The sequence below is a fragment of the Syngnathus acus genome, chromosome 10 (assembly GCF_901709675.1).
Source record: "Syngnathus acus chromosome 10, fSynAcu1.2, whole genome shotgun sequence".
NCBI classification, from domain to species: Eukaryota; Metazoa; Chordata; class Actinopteri; order Syngnathiformes; family Syngnathidae; genus Syngnathus; species Syngnathus acus.
In genome coordinates, this window is record NC_051095.1 from 3,326,604 (window position 1) to 3,351,332 (window position 24,729).

Below are 24,729 nucleotides of genomic sequence, written 5' to 3' on the forward strand. Positions count from 1 at the left end.
TGAGAAAGGTCCTCTCCTGTTCCAATGCAGGAACATCTTTTTGAAAGCTTTTTGTACACAATCTGAAGAACACTCCAAAGTTTGGAAGCATCGTTTGGCTTGGCACCTCCTCGGCGTTCCTGTCGTATGCCTCCTCCCCACGCCATTCCTCCTCACCTGTGTGTGATGTCTCCCTTGTGCCAACAGTTGCGGCAGCCGAATCGCTGGAGACTACAGTGGAGTTCCGATCATGTAGCGAGAGGTACCTCGGCTTACACGTGCGCCAATTTACGAGTTTTCTGTGATTTTGTGTTGTGAGCCCAAATTTTAGTTACAAGCAAGCGTACATAAATAATTTTGGGGGATAAGTAATACTTTCTGTTATGTTTTAATGAAACATACATGTTTTGATTTATCAGAGAAACTTTAGATCGGGGTCACATGACTCAATTCCATCAATCAAACGGAACTACCAAATGACCTCAGATGTCTTTCGACCAATCAAACACAGCCAGGTAGTCACATGACCCACCCGCCCCCAACAACGCGCAATGACAGGCATTTCAATGGTCTCACTGCAAGGAACATTTCTGATCATTCCAAAACAGGTCGCCGTGGATACGAGGCCACCCAATGGACTCAGCTGTCACACGTCCACTCATCCACCCACACAACAGAGCGCTGGCACGTGGGAGGAGTCAATTCAAAGTCAATACGGCACAATTGGCTGATCTTCATTGATTTGGGGAAGGATTATGGCTGCCACGAGTTAATTGTTGGCTGTTGTATTATGTGGGGGCACTCAAATAGACAATACAGAATTGACATCTATAAGCGGTTTCACATCACACTTAACGAGTATTTTGCGACTCGATCAAACGCATTGAAAGGCAAAATTGCATATTGGCGTTTATATGGGAGAGCTGTCAAATGTTACAGAAAAAAAAAAAAAATATATATATATATATATATATATATATATATATATGTATGTATGTATGTATGTATGTACGTACGTACGTATATAACATGCAATGTGAGGACTGAACAGCGGATGAGAAGCAGCATTCGAGTAACTCAGTGGGCGTGGCTTAAGGAATAAGGCCAGTCGCCCAGCTTCTAAATATTAATGAGGGGGCGGGGTTTGATTTGTAAATGGGCCCGAGCGGCATGCTAAAAAAATGGACTACTTTTTCTAAAACATTCCTCTACTTTAGCACTGTATGTATGTATATATATTTTTTTTTTTTTTTTTTTATTTAGTATTTTTGTGTTTTTTTTTAACCAAAAATAAAGTTAGGCTAAAGCATCCCCCATTCCATACTTTTACTATTCTTAACTAGATAAATTAAAATACCGTTCCAATATTCACAAAGGAGTGCACTTGAGTCAAAAGAACGACCCGGTGTGAAATTTCACTCCATCGACAACATAATAAACATTACATGTGCGTCACGATCGAATAAACACAGTCCTGCATAAAAAAGGCAGGCGGCGGCTCACAAGTGTGCTAGTAAACAAATCGCACTTACTGCCTGGGTCGCTCTCGCCGCCACGACGACTGCCACAACGCACACCCTGACAGGGAGAAGCATTTGGGATTAGATTGGCACGAAACGTGAACCTGAGAGAGCGCGCAGTCGTTCGCGAAAAATCACAGACCGCACACTCTTCGGATAGCCTTATTGTGCTCGTGCGCGGTTTAAAGGCGTAAAAAATCGAACTTACAGGAGCTTCATCGTGATCGGGTGAGTCGCAAGTTGTGAATGGACTCCCGAATCTTCAGCTGCAAAGCACTTGCACCGCGCTCATCGACGGCTTCGAAGATCCTGTCATCTAGCAAGCAGCCACACACAGAAACGTCTTTTCTTTAAAACAGCGCACGCAAAGGCGGTCGACTCGACCGTGACTTGCTTCCAAGGACAGACGCGAACTTCCTTCACCAATTCATTAATTTCGAGCTTTTTGTTCAAACTCACCAAAGCTGCAGAGCGGCAAAGTCGCTGCTGCGCTCTCCAGGCTGTTGCGCTTCAACTCTGCAGCGCTGCCCCGCCAGCCGGGAGAGGAGGGGCCAAGTTCGCCAACACATGTCATTCAGGAGTCCCACCACCGCGTCTCCTACAAGACTTTTTTTTTTATTTTTTTTTTTACTGCGTCTTCAACAGGACCCCGCGCACATTCAGCATCAACTGCAGACATACAAGTTCAATGTTGACGAGCGCAAATACATTTTTACATCATTTACGGTGTGAAGAGTTCAAGTCGCCAAATAAAGTGCATTTAAGTAAATGGTGTGTGTTTTCTTGCCAGTTTTAGTATTTCAAGGTGGTTTGAGAGCTTTTCAAGAACGGGATTCCGCATGGATCTGTTCTGTGATCTGTAACATTTTAACTTATATGAGCCTGCTTTAAATATTTGGGAGTACGGTAGTAGGCTTAGTCTATATAGTAAACAAATCATAATTTAGATTTTATATCCACTATAATTCTATGACCTACAACACTGTTTTAAATGTGGGATTCAAAATCAAGAAAGGTAATACAGTCTTGTTTCTGGGATGTCTCCCAAGATTAGGAAGGTTTATTTCAGTCATTTTTTTTTTTCTTACAGTTGTTGCAAGTATAGTAAACAAATTTAGATTTGCATTACTGTGGTGTAATTAATTTCCAATCTCACGTATATCTTCCATACATGCAATCTTTTTGTCTTAAGTGAATATTCAATTGGCAATAAAGTGGTATGGAATGCAACATGTCGGGACGCATAAGAAAAATAAAGGTTTTATTTCAGTCTCCGTTTTGTGCCGCCTCAGGCGTGGGTAGGCGCGCAGGAGTAAGGGGACTACACTATATCCCTCCGCCCTTGCAGAGTCCTAACTTAGTTGCATTACTTTCCCGCTGTTATATACGTGACAAAACATAGCGCATAGTTGTTGGAAATTCAGTAAAGTTCGTTTTATTCTAAGAATTCGCGATAAAGTCGACGTGAAAGTGTAATTCAACACTATTTGAGTAGGCGTCTTCTCGGAGCGAAGGTGCGAGTGGCTGATATCAGTGCGCACTGCAAGTGGAAAGTAGATCCGCTGGGGCAGGTTCTGGAGCGAAATCAGAGAGGGGGAGCAGAGGCGCACGGTACCACAGCCAGGACCACTTTGGAGCTTCTGCACGGCGACAGGAGAACCACTCTAGCGCCTCAGTGTTCCGCGTCCACGCAGAGCAAGACGCGCAAAGAGTGGAGCGAAGAGACGCGCGGCGATGACACGCGAGTAACAAGGCGCACTTTTCTCAGTCGGAACGCGAGCGGATCCTGTTGAGTCCCCCCCGTGTATACGTCCAAGATGAGCAAAGAGGCGACGAGGCTGCCCCGGTACGCGGTGCCGCTGCTGCTGCTCGCCCTGTGCGCCGCCGTGCAGCGGACAGACTCTGCGGTAAGTTGCGCTCCTTTTGCCGGCCACACAATCACCCGAAGTCCACCGGAGAGCCGCGGAGGAACAGGGGAATGGTGCAGCCTTGGCCCGGACACCAGCGGCTCTCCGACGGACACGTTTATAAATAGAGTGGTTGCTTTGCAACAAGTGTAACTTACTCGCCTTTTGCTTCATGCACAACTACAGTTTTACGACATTTATGCCTGCGTTTTCTCCAAATTACCTGGAACAAAACAATATTGTATTTTTGGGGGGTTTTCGGGTTTTTAATGCCTTTAATGGCAATTCATGTATTGCATTTGCAAAAAGACTAAAATTGATTTTAGTGTCCAACATCACTTTCTATGCAAAATTATGACCAAAAAAAGTCACATTTGCATTGCGGCTTAAATATTGTAAAAAAAATAAATAAAAACGCGTGCATGTTTGTGCACACTTCACTTGTTTGCCTACCCCCAATAGCCGCCATGAAGCAGCTTTCTAACATTACCTCTATCGTGCATCCCCGTCTAAAGTCAACAGTGCACCAGGCTCATGTAATAACCCAGCATTAGCTGAATATTAATACTCATGAATAATTCATATGGCATGCATACCAGTACTTCGAGGGCCACGCCCCCGCAACTCCAAGCAGGCGTGTCCACGAAGGACTTGCATACATTTTTTTTTTTAACCGAGACCTAAGACAAGGTGGTTACCTTGCCAACGCTGTTTGGCCTATGGACTGACAACGTATGCAATGAGCATGAAAAGTTCACGAAGAGTTATTGTGACAGAGTAATTGTTACAGTGGGAAAATAGACTGAAATGTTAGATTTAGTTAAGGCAAGTCATATTTATGGAAAGGCAAGAGGAAATGAATATTCTAATAAAATCAGTGTTCAAAAGTGAGACTCAAGCTGTAAATGTAAATAGACATTAAGTTCAGTTGATAAAGCGGCTGCCTGAAGATTATTAAAGGCACGAAAAAAATGACAAACATTACAATTTTCTATCGAATACAATAAAAGGGCAACCGGAGTGGCGGCGGGCATTGACCCCAAATCATTTCTGCCATGATCATATCGCTCCCCGTGCGCTCATTGAGGCCACCTAGTGGAGCCTTGTGAGCATGACATGACATTCCTCCATTTCTTTTTTTTTTTTTTTGTCATGTCCTATAACGTCTTCAGAAATGTGTCTGTTGACGGAAATGGTCGTGAACTCTTAAACATACAGACATGCAACGGCAAGGTCAGCTTTAAATGGAACTTCACATCCATCTCGGCTGTGTGTGTGTGGCGTTTGTGTGTGCACATCAATCCTCACACAGATATGAATCTCCTCTCAGCCAGGTGAGGGAGTTCAGCAGTAACGCATACCTGGACATTTCCTTTGAACACACAATTAATTTGCCTTCCTGTGTGCGCGCGCACACACACACACACACACACACACGTCACCTGAGCCACACGGCCGAGTTTTGGTAGCCATAACAGCCTCAGGTTGTGACATCATGCTTTAGTTAAATCCTTCTTTCTTCCCGCTGTCTCTCCGTTCCTTTACGTTAGCTTGCAAGTCGTAGCGCTCGGGCGGACCATTGTCGTAAAGTGCTAATGTTTTTAATTTGGAGTCAGAGTGCCGGGTTCTCTCCACTTGAGATGTCCCACAATGCCGACTTCCACTTCAGGGAAGACGGAAATTTTGAGAAAACATGGAAAGCTTGTTCATGTTCCAAAAGCACAGCAAAAGCTGTGTGCCACCACAATGCAGGAGAACAGAAGATGCCGCAAAAAGTCGCAAGTAGCCAAAAGTCAACGAGAGGCAACGTAAATGTTTAAACAACTAATTAGCTCCTCTAAACTACGTCCTATTTTTAAAAAGCTTTTCAAGGTTGTCACGTCAAACTCAATTTTTGGAACTGCCTCTAATAGATATCAATTCAACCCAATTGTAGTAAAAGTTGTTTTGCGAGCTAAATAAAGTAAGCGCAGAACATGTAGCTCTCGTTTCTGTTGTCACAGGTCATAAAAGGGCACATGTGAGCATTGAGTGCGTTTCCAGGCATTGGCTTGAACCTTCAGGAGGAAGACCACGGCCTCATGTTTAGCCCTCGGTGGTGATTCAGACGGAGGATTTCTGCCATTTCACAAAGTGCTTTTGTGGGGTTTTATTTTTTTAAGGCCAGGCTAATGACAAAGTCAGACATCTGGACCGAGATGTTGTTGATTAATGTGCTACTTCAATTTTAGGAAGCTTTGCGGACGCTTGAGGATCAGGAATCTACCTGCAGAATTTCTTAAAAGAGGAGTCAAATGCCCGCTTTGATTGCAAGCGTAAGGTCAGAGGTCAGACTTGGTCCCATTTGTGTTTTGACAAAACGTGGCCGTGATCCATCGGGCTAGCGCGCAAATCCACCTACTCAAAGACTCGCTGTTCGATTTCCTCTTTCCCTTCCGCTCATTTTGGGCCAAAGGCAGCGCTCTGGGACAAATAAGTTCACAAAAACAGATATTCAGCTGAGGAATCAGAAAGGAAAATATAATAAAGCTGAGCGGAAGGCGAGTTATTGTAAGCAAATAATCGACTTGCAGCTTGTGAAGTTGGAGGGGGCGGAAGATGGCATTTTTTTTATTGTATGATTTCCTACAAGCAGGCCACGTTATTGTTTTGAATTCTTTCGACTTGAGGTGCGGAAAGAGAAGGGGGCGTAATCTGTCGAACATCGACGGGTGACCTCGATGTAACGATGTCTCGTTTACATCCTCATTTGCGACGCCTGAACAAAATGCCTTAACACAATCCCAGCAAATAAGCTTCTTTACTAACGCTGCCTGCAGAAGCGTGCTGGTTTTTTTCTGGCGCAAATCCAGATTTGGGAAGCTCTGCATCCCGACACTTAGGGATAGATGTACTGTACGGAAAAGTCGTGTTCTGGGCCTCTATCGGTTCATCTCACATGGGCCTCTACAGACCCCCAGACAGAGAGATGTCGGGGGAAGATAGGCCTCACGGCACTGGGCCGAGTGTGCACGCTCCTCGGCTATCTGCTGACGGATGAATGAAGCCGTCAGAGCTGCCTGAGAAGGTGTTTTGACTGGCGAGGAGGATGCCAAAAAAGGAGTCCTGACTCTCTGTATGCTCGCTCAGTCTCTTCCAATCAGGGCACCTGTTGCTCCCATTATACTAGAATCTTCTTTGGAGCTCAGTGAAAACCTTCTGGCTCATGACACTGGAAACTATGTGTGTCTTGTTTTGTTGGACCTGACCGCGGGGTTCGGACATTAGCGGTACTGCCAGTGGTTCAGATCCTACACGGCAGGCAAGATTTTTATCTGAGTCCCCACTCAGCACCACTGTCGGATGGCGTTCCACAGGGTGCAATGTTAGGGCCCTACTGTTTTCATTGTATTTGCTGCCCCCTGGATGCCATCTTAAGAAATGGTGGTCCTTTTCACTGCTATGCAGATGCCGGTCTCTTCAACATGCAAAAAGGACACGTTCTCCTTAAATTTAAGAAGGTGTGTCTTCAGATATGTGTTCAAAGTTGGCACAAATCATGTTCCGGTTGTGTGAACTTGGTTAGCAGTAATCCCAGGTCAGTGTGGTGGCTGGAATGTGACTAAGCGGGGGATAAGGGGCTCGTGGCATGCCGTGCGGAGGACTCTCGCTCTTTGCTTCCCTTCCACGTTCTTGCCTAAGTTTTTCCACCTTTCTTGTCAATAAAGTGCATCTCCGTGGGGGAAATTGGACAAAAAAAAGTCAAGCCGGCTGCTTTGTGCAAGAGTGGCGGCGCTGAATGCGGCACATTCCAGGCCCTCTGCTACACAAACAGCACCCCCCCCGCCGCCTGCAACGACGGGAAATCAAACATCTGTTGGAGCAGTGAGCGAGAGAGAGAGCAAAGGATGGTGACCGACTGACAGCTGAAGATGAGGCAGAAAAATGTCAAATGGAGATCTTCTCGTACGCTGATTTAAAATAATATATTAGTTGCCTTGAGATACCTGACTTATGGCAGCAGGTCATTTCACCGCCGAGCCTCATCTGTGCTCTTGCGGAGGATTCTCAGGTGCAAAGCAGGCCAGGAACCTGCTGCGACCTGCCCCCCTTCACAAGATCTCTTCACAAAAACTGACAAGCGTGTTTGGCTCAACACCTCAAAGCGTTTGCCGGGAGAGACAACATCATCTAACTCATCCATAAATCATCCCAATGAGGCTTTAATTAAAAACAATCTCAAGCCAGAAATGGTGGTAATGAGACGTTTGAGGAGGACAGGAATAATGAGTCACATTCAAATTGACATCATCGTTGTTTTATGAAATATGGAAAGTTGAAGTCGGAAAGCCACAAATTTGTTTGCATTATTGGATGGGCATCTTAAATGCTGGAGGGGGGCGACCATTTTTCATCAAATGAGGCCTGCTCACGTTTTAGTACAGGGCAGTATAAGCGCAACTAAGACATGTCCGCCGTCTAGTGGTGACTGGTGACATTACAACTCAAAACTACAGTCTGAATATTCAGTTTGTTTTAGGGCAAGCATAACCGGCAGAATGTGTAACGTTTATTGTAATGCTGATTAATTTACTGCTCGCCTGTCAACAAAACAGAAAAGAGAATTTTGAAGAAAAAAAAAAATCGTATGTTAAATTGCAATCGCAATATTGAGAAGAGGGAAAAACAAAAACACCCTCAGCCCGACGTTCTACCTAATCTCCCTTCATCTTTCCACTGGCCATGAGAGCATCTCACTCAACCCCCAAAAGTATTTGTCCCACATTCTCCCAGAAAAGAAGGCTTATCTTGTTGTGTCTACAACTGCTGCTCTCGGGTAAATGTTAAGATTAGGCCCCGGCTCATCCAAACAGATTTTGTACACTCCGAGCAGAGCAGTATGCCGTTTACTTAAGGCCACTTCAATAGCTCCGCTTGCAACTTTGGACGCATTCATGTCCACCTTCTGGTCAGCCCCTCCGTGACACGTATCCAAGCTCATCATCCCTTGCTTCGATTTCACGCGACGCCGCTGCCGCTCTCTGCGTGTGTTGCGAGAGCCCGACGCCGTCATGTTCAAACCTGCGCGAGACAGGGCCGGGCCTCGACGGGATTGATATCATGGAATTAAAATGCAGACTCTCCAAATAATACCTGGCCGTCCGCCACGCCCTTGGCTTTCGGAAGATGACGCCGTCTGTTCAAAGAAATGGTGACGGCGATGACTAATAAATTTTTCGGAAGGGCAAAGAAAGAACGTAATACTCAGACTAATTACAGATCACCATTCACATATTTTGGAACTCCCTTTTTTTTTTTTTTTAATCTAAGATGAAACAATAAGACAAATATTAATGGAGCCACTCCTCTCTCACCTCCTCAATACGGCACTAATATTAACGGTTGTATGGAAAGCATAAAGAAAATGAGTACTGTCTGTGAACGTGTCGCCTCACTCAACGTAAATGCTAATTAGCATTAAGCTCGCCTCTTAAATGCAAAGCTATCTGGTTGTTTTATGATTGTCTTTCTTTTACGTGTAGTTTGACAGTCAATTTCAACTAGGAGTTCTGTCAACCAGTACTTTCGTTTTTTCATTACTTAAGCTTTCTCCCTATTATTGGATTTGAATGCACGGGTAGAAAAAAAAGAAGCGTTCATTTTAATTACACTTGATAAACTATTGCATTTGTCGGCGTGTTTCAAAAGAAGGTTTTGCCGATGAAGTACGAATTCCTGGTGGAGCATAGTGACAAGATCACACACGTGCGAGTGTGGGGAGCTTGAGCTTTGTCAGTAGGGGGTCTTCCTCCTCTAGTCAAAACACACTCCAATTTTTGGGCCGATGGGAAGAAAATATTTGCTTTGGTCGCCTCCGTCGGGTCACCTTGAAGTAGTCAAAGTCCAAACGCGATGAAAGGGATCAAGGCAACGGCTCGGAGGCCGGAGCACTAACCTTGGGATAAACCAACACGCTGATGCTTACCACACTTAATGACCCAATCGGAGTTCCTCTTAATGTTCCCCCCTAGTTACAGAATGTCGTGGTTCAAAGTTTGCGCCCACACTGTTTTAGATTTTCTAGGTTTTTCGCTGACAGAATTTAGAGATCCCACAGAGCAGAGAGACTACGGAGGAATGCTGAACGCGTGTTAAAGTCGAGTTGGTTGAAGTTTGAAGATTTATAATTACCGTGACATTCCATGCTAATTCGCGTTAGCACGTCAAGGGCATTTTGGATTGTGTGGCAGCATTGAGCTAGCGGACTTTTGTTCGATTAAATGAATTGAATGGGTCCAATATTTTGGTATTCAAACACACAATGTTGAATTATTTGTAGTTTTATGTTTCAGTTTTACAGAAAGTTTCAACTGGGAGTGACAATTTCAACACATTTCAACGCATAACACATTTTTTATTTAATTTAAAGTAAACTATATGGAACTAAACCGCAATCGCTTTCCTTTTTTTTTTTTTTTTTTTTTAATTCTAAGATCGAGGCCAACTTCTTTTTTTGTTGTCATTTTTGTTTAATAATTTTTGAGTGTGTAGGAGGGCTCAAATTAATGCTGGTAAAAATGAGTGTCATATGCTAAGGTAGAAAATGTGTAGCAGGCAAAATAATTTCTTATTATTTGCTGATGGAAATTAGTGCATGGATTTATTTTGTTTCATGAATTCTAGTCTAATCACACGGAGGAGGCGGGGATGTGTGCTTCCAAACTCACCTTCCTCCTCATCCTCACCTGTCTCAGCTCCTGCTTTGTTGAGTGAAACAGCGCCGCCTAACGGTCAGACGAGGGGTTGAAGTTTTTTCCAACCTTTGACAGAACATGACAAGCTTGTAAAAATTCAAGGAGTGGGGGGAAAGGTTTTACTGCAGCTGTCAACACTTATTCTAGTGTTTCGTGCTGTTTGGTCATCACATCCGCACGTAGAGAAGATGATTGTCAGAGATGACTGGTTCTTTATGGACCGTACGCGGTGCCAAATAGCAGGCCGGTCTCGGCTTGTCAGTTCAAGCTGGCAGGAGTGCCGACTTCCCTCGGGCCTGCCGGCTTGGGCTGGCACCAAGGGAGGAACGCAAAGAAGAGGAGTGAGAGAGTGCGAGCCAAAGGGAGGGAGGGAATATTTGCAGCTCAGTGACCTTTGCAAGTGGATTACATGGCCATTGACTCTTATATTTGGATTATTGAGCCCGGTTCAGGGCAGTTCACAGTGACAGCTATAATTACAAATCAACAAAGAGCTCTTTTTAAATTATTACAAACAAAATATTAAGCGACGTGACGTGTTCCATCGAGCCGATATTTGCGCTCACGTATATGTCAAGTAAATTTAATTACATAAGACGGGCAGAACAAGAAATAGATATTATATAGCAATATATTATTGATGTATTTAATTTCAGTCTCTTTTGTACAGTTGAAGCTGAATCCATAACAGACGAGGGTGCAATTATCTGCCTTTCGAGAACGTTAATGCAAAACATTTTCTGCTCTTTCCTCGTTTCACGTGATTAAACAAATTTTTTTTCGCCAGCAGGCACACCTTTTTGTGTGCAGACATTCACTGTTGTGTTGACACAAGGCTGGCGAGGCGCCATTGCACGCAGGTGCGCAAGCCACGGGGGGAGGACCAGTAAACATGTAGTACAAGATGTAAAGAGCAGACGGGAGATCAAGGTCAAAGTTCAAGTGCAAAAGAAAGGAAATTAGAAGAAGAAAAGAAAATGAGGTAGAAAGTCAGCATTCAAAAAAAATGTTTCACAATCTGGAATGACGCACAAAAACCTGTGAGTGGTAGTCTCGCCATTGGAGAGCAGACTGCATTGAGCTGAAGCAGACCAGAGACTAATCTGGAGATCCAGGCTTTGTAAAAACACACACCCGTGCACGCACTCACACACACACACACACACCCACACCCACACACCCTTGACTACCCATGTGCAAATGCATTCAGACATGAGCAACAGCAACACCCTCTAACCCTGACAACACGTTTTGTGCCTACTGCCAAGACATAGAATTCGATAGCAATAAACTTTTTTTTTTTTTTTAGCAGTGAACTTCAACTTGCTAGCTTGATGTTCTGTGATGCCCAGCTGGCACTGAGCACGTCAACAACCATGGGAAAACTTGCAAACTTTTCTCAACTTTCTCTCCACCAAACAATCTCCTCACTCTGTTTATTAGTCGTGTTAGCTGAGAGAAATTGTGGGAATCCGTTTTATTTACTGATCACTATTACATCGCTAATACATTAGACGGCTGTTTTCCTCATGACCTTGCACCTGTCTTCTCAAAACCAAGCAAATCTGCACAACTCCCGAAATTTCCTGTGGGAAGAAATGCGGCTCTTGTATGGTTGTGAGATTGCGTGTTCAGTTAAAACTTTTGCGGAGTGTTAGTTTGAGTAGATTGCGTTTGCTGGGATTTAAATAATCAGCTAGCAATTTATGACCAATTTATACAGAAGTCCGAGTGATTTCCCAAACATTCACATACTTTCTCTTGCACCTGTTTCATAAAGCTACACAAGGGCGCCCTCCTGTGGCGCAGAAGGGTATTGTTTTAAATACGATGCTGTTTTTTGCGTGTACTATTTAACGCATTTCCAGACGTATTTAATGAAGTCTTTAGTTAAAATACAACAAAGAGTAACAAATTACAACATTTCAATAAAGCTGATTCTGATTCTATGCCACCAATGCTAGTGATTGCTAACACATTGAGTCCGTTCTCAGAAACTGACACCAAGCCATATTCTTAAAGTTTTCCAAAAATATTTCAATGACAGTCTAAGAAAGTGTAAGAACAAATTTGCACTTGTAGGTGAGTCAGAGAGTGGTCAGTCGTCACAGCGTTTAAACTTATGTAAAGTTGTAAATTAGCCTTGTTAGCGTTCGTTAGCTGAATGGCTAACTGAAATAAACACATGCGTATTTTTTTCATATTTACAATTTCATCACTTTTCCATGGACATTAATTGTCTACAATTAATTTCATTATGATTAGTCTTTTTTTACCTGATGAATGAACGTCCATCTTTTTTTGTCCATCAGGCTTGCCATGGGTGTGCAGGATCCAAATGTGACTGCAGTGGAGTCAAAGGAGATAAGGTAAGTGAAAAGAGAAATTAATACGTTTGAGTAACGTCACCTATGTTCAATATTTGTGTCGGTGCACAGGGTGAGAGGGGTTTCCCAGGTCTCACCGGACAACCAGGGGTGCCGGGATTCCCGGGACCGGAAGGGCCAATCGGAGCCAGAGGAGAGAAGGTCGCTCATTATTTAAAACGAAATAACTGTTTTGCTAATAGTAATAATTCCAACTCATGTTTTTTTACTTGTGTCTTTCAGGGTAGTGATGGACCTATGGGTTTAGGTGGCCCAAAAGGAATAAGAGTGAGTTTTATTATTATCACCATAAATGTAGAAAGTTGTATTAGATTACGAAAATTTGTTTTAAATTATTGGTCGGGTGATTGTAGTTCCCTTTCTTCTCCAACAGAGGTCACTGTTTTCACGTGAATTAAGTCACAGGTAGCTTTTATGTCCATGGCTGACCTTGGTTATCTTTTTATAGGGACCTGCCGGATTGCCAGGATTTCCAGGAACACCAGGACTTCCAGTGAGTTTTCATAGTTTGTATCAATGTTTAATTAAAATGCCACAGTTTGTGTAATTTCAAATTGATTTTTACCTCTTTTTTGTTTCCCAGGGTCTGCCGGGGCAGGACGGAGCTCCAGGCCCAAGAGGAACGCCAGGATGCAATGGGACTAAAGTATGTTGAGGAAAAACAGGTTCGTGTTAATTCAAATATTTACATATTCATACATTTGGTTTTTTATTGACTAGGGTGAAATAGGCTACCCGGGAACATCCGGAATCCCAGGACAACAAGGACTGTCGGTTAGTCTAGAAAAGAACTTACCTATGATTTGACTCTCCGGCACACTGATCCACATTCATTCAACTATTTGATCATCCTCTTCCCTAGGGTCCACCTGGTCTTCCTGGACAGAAGGTTTGTGGTTTGAACTGCTTCCTAATAAGGGGCCAAACTCTTTTTCCAAACAAAAACACATTTGACCATATCACAGGGCGATCCCGGTGACGTGATCTCGACAAATCGCTTTGGGGAGAAAGGAGCTGTGGGATTTCCTGGACTGCCAGGAGTTCCTGTGAGTCTTCTTAGAGCTTTTGTACCATTTATTTTTAATCATTAGACTGAAGTAGAACTTCCAAGATTTTGACTGGTCTCTCATGCTTGGATACGTCCTAGGGTCCTCCAGGGCCTGCCGGCTACCAAGGTCCAATTGGCCCTCCAGGACAGAGAGGCTTTGAGGTAACAGAATGAAAATTACTCACACAATACATCATCATAGCTTGATGCTAAGCTAACTCCATTGTTGTGTGGTAGGGTCGATCTGGTCCTCCCGGTCCTCCTGGACCTAAGGTGAGGTTGTTTTTGTTTAATTTCTATGAGCTCCATTCTCATGGCAATTCTTCTTGCTGAAACAGGGAAACATGGGACTGAACTTCCAAGGCCCCAAAGGAGAGAAGGTACCACCCCCTAACAAAGTTATTCCTTGCTTCATCTCATTTTGTACCAATTTAATTGTGAACGCAGGGCGATGCTGGTTTACCGGGACCTGCTGGGCCGCCGGGACAGGTTGGGGAACAGAAGAGGCCAACCGAGACAGAGATTCAGAGAGGCGACAAGGTGAACTTGTGACAATGTATCTATTTATATGCTGCAATGACATCTTGTGACACATGTAAATATAGTATATTTAACCACTGTTAAACCAAACACTCAAATTTGATCTAAAAGTTTGGTAGCTTAATGTGAACAGGCAAGGTGTGTCAACAAATTTCCAGACCAGGTGTCACAAAAATATTTCAGATCCAGACTCCACGTTTCCCTCTTCAAAGTAACCCCCAACACACTCTGCCAGCCTCCTGATACATCCCTTGAGTTTTACGAAACAGATTTGATTTTTTTCAGGGCTGGTAGTCGGGGTTTGAAAAATACAGTGCACCTGTTTGGAGATTTTTGGTTTGAGATACACAGTACTCATCAGTGTCTTGCATTTCTGTTTTGAAAGGGTGACCCAGGAATTTCAGGCTCCCCAGGTGATCCCGGCTATCCAGGTCCCCCTGTAAGTGTCTGTCATTTGTAAATCAGTCCAATCGTCCGTCCGTCCATCCATCCATCCATCCATCCGTCCAGCCATCCATCCATCCATCCATCCATCCATCCATCCATCCATCCATCCATCCATCCATCCATCCATCCATCCATCCAATCATTCATCCATCCATCCATCCCAATTCCCTCCATCCATGAAAAACATCTGCTCACCTGAGTTTTGTTGTTGGCTGCAGGGTACCCCTGGTGGCCAGAAAGGAGAAAAGGGAGAACCGGGAGAGGCAGGCAAACGTGTGAGTTAAACCACCAAAACCCACCTGGGTTGTGTGTTTTTACGTTACACTCTCAGTCCCATTTCAAAATAAATCTGTTTATTTTTTAACAGGGCAAACCAGGAAAAGACGGCGACCCTGGTCCACCAGGCTTCCTTGTGAGTTCTCAATACAGAAAATGTCAGATTGTTGAGAATTTATGAATGCTTCTAATCTCCTCTTCTCTTAGGGTCTCAAAGGAGACTCAGGCATTCCGGGTTCCCCAGGCAGGGATGGAGAGAGAGTAAGAGAAATCATTTCTTTTCTAGATAATTAAACAGATTGGGATGTCATGTTTTGATAATATGTACTCAAATATTTTTCCTTCAAAGGGCATGAAAGGAGAACGTGGATTCCCCGGTGCTCCAGGATTGGTGTGTACTCCATCTAACCTTGATGTCTTCCAATCAATAAAAACATCTTGATCATTGAACGTTACTACCGTAACGGGTTTGGCTTGATTGTCTTTGTCCCATCAGGTGATTAGCGGGCAGACAGGAGCACAAGTGGGTCCAAAAGGCGAGCCCGGGTTCCCCGGATCACCTGGCAGCAAAGGAGACAGAGGATCAACAGGTCAGTGGAGAATCGAGTTTATTATAGTTAAAGCAAACAAATCAATGGAAACTGGAATTGATTGTTTCACTTTTGGCTTTGTCTGAAATAGAAATAATAGGTTCTAAGAGAACGCTAACCTAATTAAAGCAAAGTATTGTCAAATTAGAGTGAGGATTCCACCTCCCTCTCTCACTATTAATCAACAAAGTCACCATTTTGTCCTTCTCCAGGTTTATCAGGACCTCCAGGAGCAGCAGGAATTCCAGGTGGTGGTGGTGGTGGTATACCAGGACAGCCAGGCTTCCCAGGAGACAGAGGTCAAAAGGGAGACACGGGCAGTCCGGGGATCTCTCTTCCAGGAACTCCGGGTCGCCCTGGACCCCCCGGGGCGCAGGGTCTACCAGGGCCCCCTGGACCTCATGGCTTTTCCACCGGTGGACAGAACTGTCTCCCTGGCAATCCTGGACGTGACGGCCTTCCGGGAGAGAGAGGTTACCCAGGAGAGTCGGGCCAGAAAGGTGAGATGCCGCTTTTTTTATTGGTGGTCATCGAGAAGTGATCGCTCGGTGATCTGTCGTTCATCATTTCAGGTGAAAAGGGAGACACCTGTGTCAACTGCTTGAGTGGTACAACCGGTATCCCCGGACCCCCGGGTCCTGCTGGACAACCAGGTTACCCAGGTAACACGATCGCTTATAACAATGAGTCACTAGAAAGGAAATAATCATTGGTGTGGGAACCCCTCAGGAAATTCTGGTACCCCAGGTGTTAAAGGAGAAAGAGGATTCCCTGGTTCATCTGCCGGAAATGGGCAACCCGTGAGTCCTTTTTTATTCCCTGGAAAACTCTCCTATTAAATGTAAATATGTATGTTAATCCGCACATCTTGTGGTATCGACAGGTAATCATAAACCTTGGGTGGGACCTTCAATCACTAAATTTGCGGCCGGGCGGGCTGGCTCATGTTTTTATAATAGGATTTCGATGGATGGGCGTCTTACATACCGATTTTCTTCTGTTCCACAGGGTGTGCCCGGTCCTATAGGTCCTCCAGGATTCCCAGGAGAGAAGGGAGAGCCAGGCGAAGCCATCTCTGGAGGCGGTGCCAGGGGTGAGAAGGGTGACACTGGATTTCCTGGTCCACCTGGTCTTCCAGGTCTGGATGGACGGCCCGGTCGCGATGGGCAGCCCGGTCTTCCGGGGCCCAAAGGAGCTCCTGTAGGTTGCCACGATTCAGTTGTTCTGAGACTTGGACAGTTGGATCCATTCTGATTCTGATAAGATTTATTTTCTTGCTTCTGATAGGGACCTTTCGACGGGAGAGGAGAGCGAGGGATCCCTGGTGATTCAGGTCCCCCTGGGATCCCAGGAGATCGAGGCTCTCCAGGTTCCCCCGGCTTTGGACCCGCCGGACCATCTGGAGAAAAAGGTATCCAGGGTGTCTCTGGAAGACCTGGAGCTCCTGGTATACCTGGTGAGAGATTTTTTATTTTTTTTATTTAAAGTTGTAATTCTTTCAAGGTCATGGAAATGACCCCATTTGTCACTAATAGGTGCCAAAGGTGAGCCAGGCTTGTCAGTGGCAGAAAAAGGGCAACCGGGACCCAGAGGTCTGGACGGGGAGCCGGGACTTCCTGGTGGACCAGGTATAGCTCTTCATCGTAGTGAGATATCATAAACTATGCATTCTTGCTTCTAAAATATTTTCGCTGATTTCAGGAAACCCAGGTCAGCCTGGTCAACCTGGTTTCCCTGGATTACCAGGAGCCAAGGGTGACCCTGGACTGCCCGGTATTGGACTTCCTGGGCCCCCTGGACCTAAAGGTACCTGAAATCGCTTATGATCATCTAAATGCACGTCCAAACTAACACTTATCTCTTCTTGTCTTCAAGGATTTTCTGGTACCCCCGGACAACCAGGAGCTCCGGGAGGAGGTGGTAGACCAGGGGTAGATGGCCTTCCAGGCCAACCTGGATTTCCTGGACCAAAGGTACACGGAAGTTAAAACATTTTAAATGTAAAAGTGCAAAATAATGCATTTTCCTCTGTGACAGGGTGAACCAGGCTTCGGCTTACCAGGGCCTCCAGGTTTACCAGGTGTACCTGGAACTAAAGGTTTCACCGGACCCAAGGGAGATCCTGGTTTCCCTGGAGGGCCTGGCTCACCAGGGCGATCTGGATTTGATGGCGTACCAGGACCTAAAGGTATTTGAGCATTGCCGTTTAATTCTTTGTTATAAGCAAGCCAAACTCATTATTTCTCTGCTGTCCAGGTGAAGCAGGAACATCCGGTCTCCCCGGATCTCGTGGCCCACCAGGACCCCCGACAGCAGGCTCACGTGGGCCTCAAGGGTCTCCTGGACTCCCAGGGCCAATGGGTCCACCTGGTAAAGAACACAACACTGCCCTACAACATGAAGGACCAAGTCTTATCATTTTCTCACTCTTGCAGGATACCCTGGAGCGAATGGAGCAAAAGGAGACCCAGGGACCCCAGGTTTAGATATTCCTGGATTGCCAGGAGATAGAGGAAGTCCTGGTTTCCCTGGTTCCCCAGGACCAATTGGAACCCCGGGACCCCCTGGAGGACCTGGAAGGGATGGCCTTCCTGGGCTGCCAGGTAAAGACTAACTATGTGAATTTGTATGCCACAAACTAAATAGACAGTCACATTTGTCCCGACTCCAGTAGTGAAACGGTTGAATGATGACCAGAAAACAACTTTTAAAATTTCAAGATCATAACTTGATGTTTCGATACTGGAGTTTGTTGCTTTGGCGTGATGGTGAATCTAAATTTTCTATTCTGACTACTCCTCTTGATTTTAGGTGCCAAAGGAGACATGGGTCCCATTGGATCTCCTGGACCCGCTGGAGGACCCGGCGGTCCTGGGGGACCCGGCGGTTCTGGTCAGAAAGGTATTTACCTCAAGTTCACCTCAAAGGATTTAATAACTCATCCCTATGTGCACTGTGTAATCTAGTTTCCCCCAACTTTGGCAGGTGAGTCTGGATTCCCTGGTAGGGATGGCGTTCCTGGCTCGACTGGAGCAAAAGGAGAAAGGGGTGATTCTGGCCTACCAGGACCTCCTGGATACAGTCCACCAAATCTGAATACAAAGGGTGATAAAGGAGAACCGGGACTATCAGGCAAGACATTTGGCACACTTGTGGACCTTCAACATAAGAGCAAAGTGTAAAAAGCATTCTTGTCGTTTTGCAGGATCACCAGGTTTTCCAGGCCAAAAGGGCATCCCTGGTATCAACGGTGACCCTGGACTTCCAGGATCAGATGGACGGCCTGGACTTCCTGGACCATCAGGTATGGCTTCACCACTAAGTACTAACCGATGCGTCCAAGCAAACATTTGTATAAACATTCCGTTTCTATTGTGCATAGGACCAAAAGGAGATCCTGGCATTCCAGGTGGACCTGGCGGTTCTGGAGCTCCTGGACTAAAAGGCAGCATGGGAGAAATGGGATTTCCAGGTTGAGTTGAAATGCTTTTTCAACTCGAACACCCAGAAACACTACCAAAGGCTTGAACTTAATCTGGGGGCATGTGTACCACAGGACCGTCAGGGCAGAAGGGTTTGCCGGGCCTATCAGGTAGACCCGGAACTCCAGGCCAACCTGGAGTGCCCGGTTTTCCAGGAGCCAAAGGTGAACCTGGTTCTGCTGGGGTTGGACCCCCTGGATCACAGGGAATCAAGGTAGACTGGACCCTAAAGTCCTAATTGGAGGAAATTAGATAAAACTGAAATCGATTGCAGGGCGATCCAGGCCAGTCAGGTTTTCCTGGAAGTCCAGGGCCTAAAGGGACTTCAGGATTACCAGGTCTTCCAGGACTACCTGGAGGACCGGGTGCCAAAGGTGATCTAGGTCCACCAGGATTCCAAGGTATTTAGGTTTATACACTTTACCCGTGGGCATTTCATCTGACCCAACATAATCGGAACACCTGACCTCTTTCTGTCAGGATCTCCTGGTATTCCCGGTCCAAAGGGTCTCGACGGTGGACCCGGTGGCCCTGGCTTAACTGGAGCTCCTGGCCGACCAGGAGAGTCTGGCCGATCAGGTGCACCAGGATTTCCAGGAGATAAGGGTCAACCGGGTCGGGACGGGATCCCTGGGCCGGCTGGCGTCAAAGGAGAGCCAGGTAAAAGTTGTGGTAGAAAAGAAACATCAGCTTCAACATAGGAAGATAAAATATAATTGCTGGGGGGGTTTTTATTGAAGGGCTTCCAGGCTATGGTGAACCAGGACCCTCTGGACTTCCAGGACTGCCGGGTATGTTGCCATTTAACACACGCACATGTGCCGACTCACGTGAAGTAATCCCCTCCCCCTCTTGTTCGATCAAAAAGGTGCCAAGGGAGACCCCGGTCCCACAGGCCCACCTGGCAGTCCCGGTTTCCCCGGTCCAAAAGGCGACGGTGGCTTCCCCGGCCTGCCAGGCTCTCCGGGGCCCATCGGCCCTCCTGGACCTTCAGGTCCAGCTCTCCAGGGTCCTAAAGGCTTACAAGGACCCCCTGGACCACCAGGAAGAGCAGGTAAGGAACGTATCTGTACCACGTGAACTTCCAGGAATTGCCGTCTGGTTTTTGGAGCGGGCCGTGTAGATAAAGATGAAATTCTTATCAAACTCTAAACGGGTTTTAGGTTGTAATTGATATTAGTTCTGTGAATTGCCACTTTGTATGCGGTTCCTATAAAACCAGGCAGCAACCCTGACGTAAATCACCAATGTCACTTGAGGCCCGATTTGCATGAAACACTCTTTCACGAGTCACCACCATTGTCAGATCTGTTCAATCAATGTGTGACGTTCCAAGCACCGCCTTAAACGGGTGATCATCATCATCACACACCTTCCAACCTCCTCATTGCACTTTGTGACCCCAAACGAGGGGAGTTGCCACTTGTCTTCTCCGAGCCGCCCATTTGCTGTTCCTGCCACTGTGAGTCAAGCTGAGCCAGACATCAACCTCTCCAACACTACCAATTAAATTAGGCGCTTCAAATTTGATTGAGTACACAAATTGGACTGAAATACTTGTGTTGCGGTTTCATCTGGCTTTGCTGTCCTACCCTTCTTTGATTCCACCAATCATCACCAAACAATGCATGGTTGTTGTCTACGGGCGACGATGAATTTTTCCCGTAAGGATCGAGCGGGAAAGCCCTTTTTTTTGTTCTCTGCTGTGACATTTTACCTCCATTTCTCTCGTCCCTCCTCGTGATGACGCTCGCCGCAGGTCCATCAGGTCAGATTGACTGCGTCCAGACTTTTATGCACGTTCCTCCTCACCGTCACTGTTAGAGCTTGAATTCCACTTTCTGATCTGCTGGAGAGGAAGTTGGCAAATGATTGTAATGTCTCTCCTCTTTCACTTTTAACGCACACTGATGGTAACAGTCATGCACCTTGAGCAAGTAAGCACCGTTTTGGACAATTTGGGTTTTGTAGTCGAGTGAAAATGGCACAAGTCCACGGTTTGAGGTTTTAAGCATGCCATCTGGATCAAACACTCCACTGAGATTGTGATTTGCATTTAGTCAGTTGTGCACAGAAACACTCAGTGTGACTAACTCACCTGGAAAATAGAATCCGAGTGAACTTGAGATTCAGATCATTTATGATTATTATTATTGTTGAGGTTGTACATTTGCATTTCTGTTTTGATTCTTGTTTTCTGTCTAAACCTCTTTGTCGTTTATGTTTTGCTTCAACCCTCAACCACTTTTCCCGGGAATTCGGGGAAGCCTAGGTCCTCCAGGTTAGATGTTTTTGATGATTTGGGGAGAGCTGACTTTGAACGGATGTTGTGACATCACTGCGTCGTGGTTAAGATGAACCTTTTTTCCTCATCAATGTCGATTTAGCCTTGATTTCATTTTTGTAAACTCGAGCAATGTAACGCAATAATCGCGCTTTGTATTTTCGACTTGCCGTGTCACCTGACTTCAGGTCTTCTGTGTACCAAGGTGTGCCTGGCCCTCAAGGAAGTCGTGGTCCCCCAGGAAGTGGTGGCGTTAGGGGAGAGAAAGGTATTCCCGGTGCTGCTGGTCAGCCAGGCTTCCCTGGACAGAAAGGAGACCCTGGCGTTCCAGGATTCTCAGTAAGAACTGAAGGAATCAAATCGAGTACTTACGACTTGATGATGTAACCGTCTTGGACCTTTTCCACCAGGGTGCACCCGGCTCTCCTGGTGGTCCTGGCGCAAAGGGAGACATCGGTCTGCCCGGCGTTCCCGGATTCCCAGGTTCTGTTTGTTCGGATGGAGAAGTGGATCTCAGGATTTGAAATCCATCATCTCTAAATAAGTGTTTGTATCTTAACCAGGACCAAAAGGAGACTCAGGACTTCCCGGTGGCTCTGGCCTTCCTGGTGACCCTGGAGATGTGGGACCGCCAGGTGAATATATTTAAGAGTGCCACTTCAGGTTTGGAGGCACAATATGTATGACGCCACTTTTCTTGTTTTTTTCTCCAGGCATTCCGGGTGACCCTGGTGTTCCTCCGCCCCCCATTGTGATTAAAGGAGAACGTGGACCCCCTGGTCCTCTGGGCCAGCCGGGTGCTGGAGGGCTTCCGGGCTCTCCTGGACGTGATGGCCTCCCAGGTCAGTTTTCAGAAATGAGACTTGATTTGCCGCTTCTGCATTAAAAAGCAATGTCATGATACTTTTGGCTCTCTTTTCAGGTCAGCCAGGTGACTCGGGAGATCCTGGTACAGAGGGTCCCCCTGGATTCAGCGGCCCCCCTGGAAGGAAGGGAGACAACGGACCTGCTGGTCAGCCTGGTGAGTTGACCCGAGCTGAAAAACCATCGTGAGTGACCGGTGATGCCCACAGTTGTCTCTCATGTCATCTGATCCCAGGTCAGCGCGGCTATCCGGGTCCTCCCGGTTCTGACGGCCCACAGGGTGCTCCCGGTCTTCCTGGCTCGGGCTCGGCGTCCCACGGCTTCCTCATCACCCGACACAGCCAGATTCAGGAAGTGCCACTGTGTCCGGTCGGAACCAACCTCATATACGACGGCTACTCCCTGCTCTACGTGCAGGGCAACGAGCGGGCGCACGGGCAGGACCTCGGTAACGAATCGGGACGGCAGAGCTTCTAAAACGCGTTCTGCACGACTGATTGTCTTCTGTGGCATCCTCCAGGAACGGCGGGCAGCTGTCTGCGCCGCTTCAGCACCATGCCCTTCATGTTCTGCAACATCAACAACGTGTGTAACTTTGCTTCCCGTAACGACTATTCCTATTGGCTGTCCACGCCCCAACCCATGCCCATGTCCATGGCCCCCATCACCGGCGAGAGCATCAAGCCTTTCATCAGCCGGTACGACGCACACTCAAAGACGACGACTGAGGCGAGAACAATCCTCACTTTGTGTATCTGTCTAAATGTAGATGCTCGGTATGCGAAGCTCCCGCCATGGTGATCGCAGTCCACAGCCAAACCATCCAGATTCCAAACTGCCCCGCCAACTGGGAGGCTCTGTGGATCGGTTACTCCTTCATGATGGTAGGACATCTGCGCGGACTCGGCCAGTAATCAACCGCGATGTAACGCTTCTATCTTCTTTCCCGGCCCGCAGCACACTAGCGCCGGCGCCGAGGGCTCCGGCCAGGCCTTGGCCTCCCCTGGCTCTTGTCTGGAGGAGTTCCGCAGCGCCCCCTTCATCGAGTGCCACGGCAGGGGCACGTGCAACTACTACGGAAACTCTTACAGCTTCTGGTTGGCCACAGTGGACGAAAGCGAGATGTTCAGGTACGGGGCAGGCACAAAGCTTTAGACATCAAATGAAACTTTCCTTTTTCGTCCAAAAAGACGTAAAACAGGCAAACGGAAATTACATATAACACATGCAGACGCGGCGCTCACCTTGACCTTTGCCCTCACAGCAAGCCCCAGTCGGAGACACTGAAGGCGGGCAACCTGCGGACACGCGTCAGCCGTTGCGTGGTCTGCATGAAGAGGACGTAGCGGCGCACAGCAACCATCGCACCACCTGCATCCGAATTCGGGCTGATCGCACGGCGGAACTGGTGGAATTCCATTGGTGCATTGTCTTCAAGTAAAAACAATGGTGCTACTGTGCAACACAGCTTAAAAAGAAAAAAACTGACATAAATCTCCTTTTTTTTTGCTTTGTTTTTCCTAAGAAGTACCTCAAAAAAAAAGCAGAGGAAAAATATTCACAAAACGGTGCCATGATGAATGTGTGACAGCAAACATGCATTTTTCACTCCCCCCCTCCCCTCCCCTCTCCACTTTGAACGTGACCCAGGTGTTCTTCCTTTTCTACACATGCTCTTTTTCTTGTTTTCTTTTCTTCTTAACGAGGAGGGTGCGGATGAAGCTCTCCGTGGTAACCAAACGGGCACTTTGACTTCGGGACATCCAAGATGCGAGATGCACTGACTAGGAGCTTTCCTTTTGTGAGATTGACTTGGCTTTGTTTTGATTTTGACCACTTTTTTCTTTTTTTTTTTCTTGTCTTGCTCTTCCCTTCTTATTTCTATACGTCCGTCGTGACACGTGGTGGTACTTACTAACCCTGCTGCAAACACGCCTGCTAACTCTGCCTTCTTTCTTTTGTAAGTAATAAAATGTGTATATTGTGTAAAACACCTTTTATTATTAGCGTATTAGGTCTTGAATTGGTAACGAGCATTTTTGCAGGTTTAGTTTGCTTACACTCACTCACGCACGCACGCAACACACACACATATTGTACAAAGTAAGGCTTTTATGAATGAAAACAGTATTTTATATATAATAAATATATATTTCTTAAAAAAAAAAAGAGGATACTTGGCAGTGGGTGTTTTAAGGTCATGCAGTTCACCAAAAAACAAACTACTGAGCACAGTCAAAGCCATTTCCCTGCAACAAGTGTGTACGATATTAAAATCACTTAACCTTTTGTATTCAATTTGTAGAATTAATAATAAAGCTGAATTAAGGGGAGTTTTAAGATTGTCTGATGATCGGGGAAATGTTTCACAGGATTTGAATTAAATCATGGCTTCTTGTTACGAAAACCATGGCATGTTGTGTTGTTTCTTCATTTGTTTTTGTTTTTTTTAAACATTTCCAGGTGTTGGGCTTTGCTGTAAAATGTGAGCCTGAATTCCTGCACCAAAAATCTCCAAATTTCACACTTGATTTAACGTATGCAACATTAGTAGGAGTCTCTAATTTTACTGTGACTTTGTGAGATGTTCTTTGGGTCAAGCTGGGGTGCGATTGTAATTTTTCTTTTTTTTTTTAAAGTTCCTGTTCTGGTATTTCGAAGTTGTTATAAG

General features: G+C 46.0%; 2 protein-coding genes across 6 annotated transcripts in view; one reads left to right on the top strand and one right to left on the bottom strand.

Moving 5' to 3' along the window:
* col4a6 (collagen, type IV, alpha 6) overlaps positions 1 to 2,078 on the bottom strand; it is a 40,952-nt gene extending 38,874 nt beyond the window's left edge. For all 4 annotated transcript variants that reach the window (XM_037260148.1, XM_037260151.1, XM_037260150.1 and 1 more), the window contains exons 1-3: positions 1,959 to 2,078; positions 1,708 to 1,815; positions 1,512 to 1,557 (exon numbers count right to left, since the gene is read on the bottom strand). In XM_037260148.1, the coding sequence (XP_037116043.1) occupies positions 1,512 to 1,557; positions 1,708 to 1,718 (57 nt within the window). In that variant the 5' untranslated portion in view covers positions 1,719 to 1,815; positions 1,959 to 2,078. The remainder of the gene's footprint in view (positions 1 to 1,511; positions 1,558 to 1,707; positions 1,816 to 1,958) is intronic.
* A 993-nt stretch (positions 2,079 to 3,071) lies between these two features.
* Positions 3,072 to 24,465, top strand: col4a5 (collagen, type IV, alpha 5 (Alport syndrome)). Of its 2 annotated transcripts, XM_037260152.1 has the most exons (51): positions 3,072 to 3,406; positions 12,453 to 12,509; positions 12,579 to 12,668; positions 12,750 to 12,794; positions 12,976 to 13,020; positions 13,111 to 13,173; positions 13,248 to 13,301; positions 13,390 to 13,416; positions 13,493 to 13,573; positions 13,675 to 13,737; positions 13,813 to 13,848; positions 13,914 to 13,955; positions 14,023 to 14,115; positions 14,501 to 14,554; positions 14,781 to 14,837; positions 14,930 to 14,974; positions 15,046 to 15,099; positions 15,188 to 15,229; positions 15,335 to 15,428; positions 15,641 to 15,928; positions 16,001 to 16,090; positions 16,158 to 16,228; positions 16,437 to 16,628; positions 16,716 to 16,884; positions 16,964 to 17,056; positions 17,130 to 17,234; positions 17,304 to 17,401; positions 17,466 to 17,616; positions 17,685 to 17,798; positions 17,864 to 18,031; positions 18,240 to 18,329; positions 18,414 to 18,560; positions 18,634 to 18,732; positions 18,811 to 18,900; positions 18,985 to 19,124; positions 19,185 to 19,311; positions 19,391 to 19,570; positions 19,651 to 19,701; positions 19,779 to 19,964; positions 20,670 to 20,678; positions 21,183 to 21,191; positions 21,400 to 21,533; positions 21,605 to 21,677; positions 21,758 to 21,829; positions 21,908 to 22,036; positions 22,117 to 22,215; positions 22,294 to 22,506; positions 22,579 to 22,756; positions 22,828 to 22,942; positions 23,016 to 23,188; positions 23,323 to 24,465. In XM_037260152.1, the coding sequence occupies exons 1-51, from the start codon at positions 3,317 to 3,319 to the stop codon at positions 23,402 to 23,404; spliced, it is 5,067 nt and encodes a 1,688-aa protein (XP_037116047.1). In that variant the 5' UTR covers positions 3,072 to 3,316; the 3' UTR covers positions 23,405 to 24,465. The 2 variants fall into 2 exon arrangements, with proteins under 2 accessions (XP_037116047.1, XP_037116049.1); XM_037260154.1 differs by lacking the exons at positions 20,670 to 20,678; positions 21,183 to 21,191 and having other exon boundaries at positions 3,073 to 3,406.
* Positions 24,466 to 24,729: the final 264 nt, after the last annotated feature.